At 50.8% G+C, this 8,629-nt stretch overlaps 1 protein-coding gene across 1 annotated transcript in view; it reads right to left on the reverse strand.

Annotated features, from left to right (window-relative positions):
* The window catches only part of FBH1 (F-box DNA helicase 1), a gene marked incomplete at its 5' end in the record, with an annotated part of 16,754 nt that extends 8,283 nt beyond the window's left edge, over nt 1-8,471 (reverse strand). The window contains 10 exons of the mRNA XM_027909489.1: nt 2-135; nt 255-341; nt 948-1,035; nt 1,978-2,206; nt 3,771-3,939; nt 5,006-5,097; nt 6,424-6,537; nt 7,154-7,344; nt 7,546-7,681; nt 8,311-8,471. Coding sequence (XP_027765290.1) covers nt 2-135; nt 255-341; nt 948-1,035; nt 1,978-2,206; nt 3,771-3,939; nt 5,006-5,097; nt 6,424-6,537; nt 7,154-7,344; nt 7,546-7,681; nt 8,311-8,471 — 1,401 coding nt within the window. The remainder of the gene's footprint in view (nt 1; nt 136-254; nt 342-947; nt 1,036-1,977; nt 2,207-3,770; nt 3,940-5,005; nt 5,098-6,423; nt 6,538-7,153; nt 7,345-7,545; nt 7,682-8,310) is intronic.
* Nucleotides 8,472-8,629: the final 158 nt, after the last annotated feature.

The raw sequence follows: 8,629 nt of genomic DNA on the forward strand, positions 1-8,629 counted from the left end.
GTGTCAGGTAGTAGACGTGTGTGTGTGGCACGTCCTGCAGGGTGTTGACGGCGCCGCGGAAGGTGTAGATCTGCTGGTGGGGATCCCCCACCAGGATGAGCCCGCACGGCTGTGACAGCACCACGTCCACGATGGCTGCGGGAGAGCGGCGTCACCGTCACCCACAGACCCAGCCCGAGGGCTGGGCCCAGCGTCACACCCGGCCTAAGTCAGGTACGGGGAAAATCCCCCGGGAATGCCGAAGCTCCACCCACCTGGAGTGCAATCCTGGGCCTCGTCCACGAAGATGGCGTCGTATCCCGAGAGCTGGGGCTTGCTGAGCTGCCACAGCTTCAGGTACCCTGAGGGGAAGGGCAGGGGTGGGGGCAGAGGGGAATTCCATCAGCACGACCCCCCCGAGCCTTGAGGTAAACCCCTTTCTGCCTTGGGTTTTTGGTGGTTTGTTTTGTTTGTTTTTTTCATGTTTCTGGCCCTTCAAACATATCCTTTTATTCCATTTTTTTTTCCTGAATGTTTCTAGCTCTATTTCTGGCCTGGAATTCCCAGGACCCCTGCAAGGCTGCCCAAGTCCCTGCTGCTCCCAGACATTGCTCCGTGTCCCTTGCCCATCCCACGGGAAGGTCGTGCCACAGAAAATGCCCAGAAGGTGTTTTTTCCCAGTTTTTTCTGGAGCTATCTGCCCACATCCCGAGGCACTGGAGGAAAGGACACGATAGGAGCAGCTTCCAGCTGATTCCCAGACCTAAACACAGAATATCTGTCCAATCTGCACCTTTTTGTGATGGAATATCTTTAAATTCTCCACATATTTGTCCAAACTCGTTCATTTTATAAAATTGGATGGATGAAAAATCAGGAAGTAGGAAACACAAATCCCCTTTTTTTCCCACCACAGCTCTCTATTCTATTTTTATAACACAAGAATTGACATTTTTATCCTCTTTTACCATCACAAGTCATCCTGTATCTCCTCTCCACGTCTCCATCCAGCTTTTTCATGTTGTGCCATATTTCTTTGGCCTCTTGCACGATGATCTGCAGAGGGGAAAAAACACCAGGATAACTTGGATAAATTGCTCTGAGCAGACAAATATTCCAAGCACAGATTGTCCCTGAAGCCTTTTTGGGGTTTTTGATCTAAAATTACCTGGTATAATGTTAATGTTTTGTTATCTTGTATTTATTAATGATATAGTATATTTATTTGGGTGCTTATAAAATCTTGATATAATATTATTATCAAAAGACAAACAGACTACAAATAGACTATAAGTAGACTATAAATCTAATGTAAATATAATATAAATAAAATATGAATAAAATATAAATCTAATATAAAGGGAAGAAACAGCTGCCCTGGGCAGAGCCAGGGGTAAAATCCTCCCTCAGACCAGCTCCACAAACAGGGAGAACAGGCCCCATTTCCTTCGGGTTTGTCACCAGTGGGAAAAAATACTTGGATAGTTAATTCCTAAAGGTGAAGGCCAAACACCCCCCAGCTGGGAGAGATGGGGGGATCATGGAATTATGGAGTGATTTAGGTTGGAAGGGACCTTAAAGCCCGGCCTGATCCAACCCCAGGGACACCTTCCGCTATCCCAGGTCGCTCCAAGGCTTCTCCAACCAGGCCTCGGACACTTCCAGAGGCTCCATCCCCGCAGTGGGGTGTCCCTGGATGGATGCCCCCACCTTCCCACTCCGCTCTCCCCTGGCTGCAATTCCTTCTGCCCCTCAACCCTGTGTCCCTAAATCCGTTATCCCAGACGTGTTACTGCCATTCCTGACCGGCTCAGCCCTTGGCCAGCAGCAGGAATGCCATGCTGGAGCAGCAGGAATCAGCTCCACGGCACGGGGGAAACTTCTGGAAGCTTCCAACAGAAGCCACGCCTGCAGCCCCCCCCTCCCCAAACCCCAGCCCCAATCTCAATCCCAATCCCAATCCCGATCCCGATCCCAATCCCAGTCCCGACCCCTCACCCGCTTTTCCTCAGGGCTGACGAGCCTCATGTCCCCGTGGGTGCTCCTGAACCAGACGGGCGTGTGCTCCTCGCAGATCTCCTCGTCCGAGGAGGCGAAGAAGCTCTCCAGGGTCTGCGACACCGTCTTGGCCCTGACGAAGAGGGCCTGGCCCAGGCGAGTGCGCAGCAGGGACGCCACGCAGAACACCGACAGCTTGGAGAAGCTCAGCCGGCCCCGCTCCTTGTAGCTGCGCCAGAGACACGGGAGAACACAGACACGGGGGTTAAAACACGGGGAAAGCTGCTGGAGAGCACCAACCCTCCAAAATCCAGCACGTGTGACCCTGTTCGGCCCAACAGAGCACCTCCAAAATCTGCACCTGGGTTAGCGGAGTGTCTCAAAAATCTGCACGTTCTAATGGAGTACCTCGAAAATCTGCCCATATTCTAAAGGAGTATCTTGAAAATCTGCTCGCATTTGCAATGAAATAATATTAAAATCTGACTATCTTGAAAATCTGCACCTATTTGCAATGGAATACCTTTAAAATCTGAATATCTTTATAATCTGCACCTATTTGGAATGAAACACCTTTAAAATCTGACTGTCTTTATAATCTGCACCTATTTGGAATGAAACACCTTTAAAATCCGAATATCTTTAAAATCTGTACGTACTTGCAATGAAATATCTTTAAAATCTGAATATCTTGAAAATCTGCACCTATTTCTAACAAAATACCTTTAAAGTTTGAATCTCTTTAAAATCTGCACATATTTGCAATGAAATGCCTTTAAAATTTGAATAGCTTTAAAATCTGCACCTATTTCTAGTATTTCTAATGAAACACCTTTAAAACCTGCACTTATTTGCAATGGAATATCCTTAAAACCTGAATTATCTTTAAAATCTGCACCCATTTGCCACGGAATACCTTTAGAATTAACACCTATTTGCAATTAAACACCTTGGGAATGGGGAAGTGTGGAAAAAGCCATTCCCAAGGGATTTTTATCTCCCTGGGAACTGCCCCTTGGCCCCTCGACCCCGACCCAAGGGGTTTTATGGCAGCCCCGTTGTGGCAAAACAGGGAAATGAGGGTTTTCCCAAGGATCCTAAAACTCCTGGAGCATCCAGTTGGATGCCCATAAATCCCAAATCTCAGCCTGGCTTGGAGCAGGCGAAAAAATTCCCCCCCCTTCAGATCCTGCAGTTTTAATCCCAACCCCCTTTTCCTGCTGTGCTGTTCCCTGAGGGAATCCCCAAATCCCCACTCACTGTTCCCAATGCTCCTGTTCCCGAGGGAATCCCCAAATCCCTACTCACTGTTCCCAATGCTCCTGTTCCCTGAGGGAATCCCCAAATCCCCACTCACTGTTCCCAATGCTCCTGTTCCCGAGGGAATCCCCAAATCCCTACTCACTGTTCCCAATGCTCCTGTTCCCGAGGGAATCCCCAAATCCCTACTCACTGTTCCCAATGCTCCTGTTCCCTGAGGGAATCCCCAAATCCCTACTCACTGTTCCCAATGCTCCTGTTCCCTGAGGGAATCCCCAAATCCCTACTCACTGTTCCTGATGCTCCTGTTCCCAAGGGAATCCCCAAATCCCTACTCACTGTTCCTGCTGCTCCTGTTCCCTGAGGGAATCCCCAAATCCCCACTCACTGTTCCTGCTGCTCCTGTTCCCTGAGGGAATCCCCAAATCCCTACTCACTGTTCCCAATGCTCCTGTTCCTGAGGGAATCCCCAAATCCCCACTCACTGTTCCCAATGCTCCTGTTCCCGAGGGAATCCCCAAATCCCTACTCACTGCTTCCCGACGCTCCCAAACGCCAGGGAGTGGAAAGTCTTGCAGGTGACATTCCTGGGAAAGACCCTTCTCCCCTTCTCTGCCACAGCCTTGTTGAAGGTCACATACAGGAAGTTCAGCTCCAGGAATTTCTCCGCGTACTTGGCCAAGGTCGAGGTTTTCCCTGTGCCTGGAGAAAGGGAGGAAGGCAAGGATGAGGATTCTGGAGTCCCAAGCTCATGGCAGGAATGTTTGGTGCCTAATGGAGCAAAATCAGCTTTAAGAAAAATTCCAATCTGCAGCCTAAAAGCTTAAAAAAAGAGGGAAAACAGATTGGAAGGTTGGTGGGTTGAGATAAGGATGGGGGAGATCCCTCGGGAATTCCCACCACGGGCAAAACGGGCTCAGCTTGAGGGAATTCATCTGATTTATTGGCGATTAAATCAGCAGAGAGAAAAGAGGAATAAAAGCTAAAGCCTAAAACACCTTCTCCTCATCCCTCCCCTCTTCACTCCCGATTTCAGGGAATCATGGAATTGTTTAGGTGGGAAAACAGATTGGCTCCAGTGTGGGTCCCTTTTTTCCACAGGGTCAATCCTCCAGGAACTGTTCCAGTGTGGACCTCTTTTTTCCATGGGCTCAGTCCTTCAGGAACAGGCTGTTCCAGCATGGATCCCTTTTTCCACAGGGTCAGTCCTTCAGGAACAGGCTGCTCCAGCATGGATCCCTTTTTTCCAGGGGGTCAATCCTTCAGGAACAGGCTGTTCCAGCATGGATCCCTTTTTCCACAGGTCCCTTTTTCAGGAACAGCATGGATCCCTTTTTCCAGGGGGTCAATCCTTCAGGAACAGGTTGCTCCAGCATGGATCCCTTTTTCCAGGGGGTCAGTCCTTCAGGAACAGGCTGCTCCAGCATGGATCCCTTTTTCCAGGGCTCAGTCCTTCAGGAACAGGCTGCTCCAGTGTGGATCCCTTTTTTCCATGGATACTCGGAATCCCTGCCCTAGTACCTGGAGTCTCTCCTCTTCCCCCCTCCCTGCCCTGCAGGGCCCTTCTCCCACACATTCCCGCTCCTCTCCCTGCTTGTTTTGTTCCCATTTTTGGGTGGCTTTCCCCTTCAATCCGTTAACCCAGAGTGGATCCCTGGAATGTGCCATCCCTGGGCAGGAGGTCCTGCAGGGGAGACCACACCGAGGCTCTTCCCGTGGTTTTCCCGTGGTTTTCCCGTGGTTTTCCCGTGGCATTCCGGGCTCTCACCTGCGAACGCCATGATCTTCACGATCTGCCCGGGCTGGATCCTGTGGTTCAGAATCCTCTGCTGCTCGTGGGTCAGTTGTACCTCATGACAGCTGGGAAAAAACGGGAAAAACCACAAAAATAAACCAAGGGAAAAGGAATTCAAAGAAATAAAATCCTCCACTGAGGAGGAAACCGGCTTTGTGCTGGCTGTGGATGGAATCACTGCATTCCCATTCCATAGGAAAGGATAAGGAATAAATGAGTCAATCCAGGGTAAATGCAGCGGAAAGGGAACCAAGCCTGGATCTCCAGAGGCCAGGGAAGTGTCTCACTCCTTGTTGTCCTTCTTTTCTAGGCAGCAAGTAGCAAAAAATGCTAATATTTATCAATAATTTTTAATCTCTCTATGCATAGATATAAAAACTATATATAATTATAATTATACACTGTATATCTAAAATGAAAATAAACACAAATCTAAATAAGCATAAAAAAATAACAAAAAGAAATAATAAAGATATAAATCATATCCAAGCAAGCAAATAAATAAAAAAATGGTGGTGTTAACACTTCTCCAGCAGGATCCAGAAACCAAGAGTGGAGTCACGATCCCGCTCCCTTGTTTCTTTCCCGGAGTTCAGAAAGGAAAAGCCACATTTTTTGGGGGCTACAGGAGCATCAGCACAAGCCAAGCCCTGCCTGGGCTGCCTGAACCTCGAGTCTCTGCAGGAACACGGTGTTAAAATTCCAGCAGAGCTGGACAGAGCTCCACATCCCCAGGGAAAGGGGTGACTGGGGAGGGGATTTTGGGAGTGGTTTGGACTCTGTGAACACACAGAACTGTGTCCTGCTGATCCATGATGTGGAGCCAGGCTGGGAGGGCTGGGAATGTTCATTCTGGAGAAGAGGAGGGTCCAGGGAGACCTGAGAGCCCCTGGCAGGGCCTAAAGGGGCTCCAGGAGAGCTGGAGAGGGACTGGGGACAAGGGATGGAGGGACAGGACACAGGGAATGGCTTCCCACTGCCAGAGGGCAGGGACAGATGGGAGATTGGGAAGGAATTGCTGGCTGGGAGGGTGGGGAGGGGCTGGAATGGGTTTCCCAGAGAAGCTGTGGCTGCCCCTGGATCCCTGGAAGTGTCCAAGGGCAGGCTGGAGCAGCCTGGGACAGTGGGAGGTGTCCCCGCCTATGGCAGGGGTTTGGAATCAGTTTATCCATAGTGTCCCTCCCAAACCATTCCATGAATCCAGGACAGACCCATCAGTGCATTTAATCCGATTTTTCCAGGTTTAAGGTCCCAGATTCTGGTTTTCCTCTGGCAATGGAGGTGGAAAGGAGCAAGATAAGGAGTTGCACCAGTCCATATCCACCTGCCCCCTTTCCCTGGAGTGTCCAGCATTCCCTCAGGACCCCCTGGATCCCCTGGAAAAGCGTTACCTGGACCACAAGTCCCGCCTGCAGCGCGAGGCCAGCGTGTCCTCTTCCACATTCTCAGCGGTCACAGAGGAATTCTCCATCAGGTACAAGCAGTAGAAAACGTTGTAATGGATCCTGGGAGAGAGGAAAAAACAGAAACTGCCACTGGAAATCCACAAACAACAAAGGAGACCTCGTGAAACACCACCACCGCCTCGGATAATTCCAGCGGAAAGCCTGGAGCGCTCAGGGAGCTGCGAGAGACGATGGATAATTAGATAATTAATTATTAATATTAAAACAAAGCGAATTCCTGGCTATAAATTCCTTTTCTGGAGCAGTTATTTCCCAGTTTTCTCCTCAGAAGAATTGACCTTTGTCCCTGATCCTCATTTTATCCTCAGTGCGATCCTGAAGGGTTTCACCTGCACTTCCAGGTGAACAAGAGGCACAGGATGGATCCCAAAGCACGGGGAGGAGGATCCCACAGAACTTGGAGTGAAGGAAATATCCAGTGTCAGGGAGGGGCACAGAGCGATGGCACAAGGGGGAAGCCACATCAGGAGGAAGGAGGGAAGTTTGGTTGGATATTGGGAAGGAATTGCTGGCTGGGAGGGTGGGGAGGGCCTGGCCCAGGGTGCCCAGAGGAGCCGTGGGCTCCTCATCCCTGGAAGTGTCCAAGGGCGGGCTGGAGCCAGCCGGGATGGCGGGAGGTGTCCCTGCCCGTGGAATCGGAACAGGATGGCCTCACCTGTTGGTGATGGGGATGTTCCTGTCCCTCATGGCAAACAGGAGTGTGGCCATGCAGTAGAGCACCTCAGTCACCTCCAGCACCGACAGGTTGGAGCAGGGTCTCCTCACACACTCCAGCAGGCTCTGGATGTCGCCCACGCTGTCGGAGAACAGCACCATGACTGCAATGGTGGCCCACATCTTCTCAGCCTGGCACAGGGAAAGGCAAGGAAAACTTGGAGCCTTTAGGAGCAGGTGAACTGCTTCGACCCTCAGAACCCCCCAGGAATTCCACGGCAAACAATCCTCCTCAGTCTCAAATAACACCCCAGAGGGAGAGCCTTTAGATATAGGAACGCCCTCGAGGTTTAAACAAAGCTTCACTAAAGCCCTAACAAATGTGAAACCCACCCCTGTGTTGCTCTGCAGATGTGCCAGCTTGTTGGCCACACACACTTGGGCCTTGGAGAAGAGGTGGTGGCTCCCCAAGCACCGGAGAACCACGCTGGGATCCACCTTCCCCCTGACGGGCGTGGCCGACACCAACCTGTGCGGGAGGACAGGAGTCACAGGAGAACCGGGGCCCCAGCCCAGCCATTCCCCTCAGAGCACCCCAGGGAGGCTGCAGCGGCTCTGCCTGTGCCTGGCTGGTTGTTATCCCACAGCTGCTCCGGCTGCAGCTTGGATTTCCAGCCCATTCCGGTGCCAGGAGACATTTAGGCAAGTGACTCCCAGGTCTGAAATACTTTCATCTGCAAGTTCCTTCTGGTTCTCTCCAGGTCTCCTTCTAGTGGAAGGTGTGCCTGGGTTGGAACTGGATGATCTTCAAGGCCCCTTCCAACCCAGAGCATTCCATGATTCCAGAGGCCAGATCCACCTTGCTCCTAATTCGACACTTATTTGCTACATAAAATTGGCCTCTGGGGCACAGAGATCTGAGCAAAGCCCTTGGTTTTATCAAGGACAGAGCAGGAAAAGCGACAGTTTTTTCCCCGTTTTCCAGAACCCCACCAGTGATTTTTTTGCCACTACAGTAATTCCCCCTCCCTCATTTTCCTGCACACCTCCCGTCCCTTTGGGAGACAAGCCCACCCCTCTCCTGGCAGTTCCTGGGATAAGATGGGAGAAGCCCCAAAGCAAGGGAGGCCTGGGGCTCTCCAGGTGAATTGGACTCACGTGACCAGCCCCAAGACACATCCTTCCTGCTCCTCTGTGATGGAGAAATCCTGCAGGATCTGCTCCACTCTGCACAGAGCTGACTCCTCCTTCAGCAGGTACTGGTGGTACAGCTTTTTCCAAGGAATGAACTGCAGTGGGAAGCACAAAAGCACCGGCTTTCACCTCACAGCATTGCCAAACAGGTTTCTGGTGGCAAATAAGCCCCCAAAAAAGCTGATTTCCAAAGACTTGGAGTTCAAAAAGTAGCTTGGTGGGGACAGATATCTGACAGGAGATTGGGAAGGAGAGAGGAAACTTAGGAAAGAAAGGCTCAAAG

The sequence above is a fragment of the Empidonax traillii genome, unplaced genomic scaffold (genome assembly GCF_003031625.1).
Source record: "Empidonax traillii isolate 1590-97213 ecotype Southwest subspecies unplaced genomic scaffold, ASM303162v1 scaffold2156:size35120, whole genome shotgun sequence".
NCBI lineage: Eukaryota > Metazoa > Chordata > Aves > Passeriformes > Tyrannidae > Empidonax > Empidonax traillii.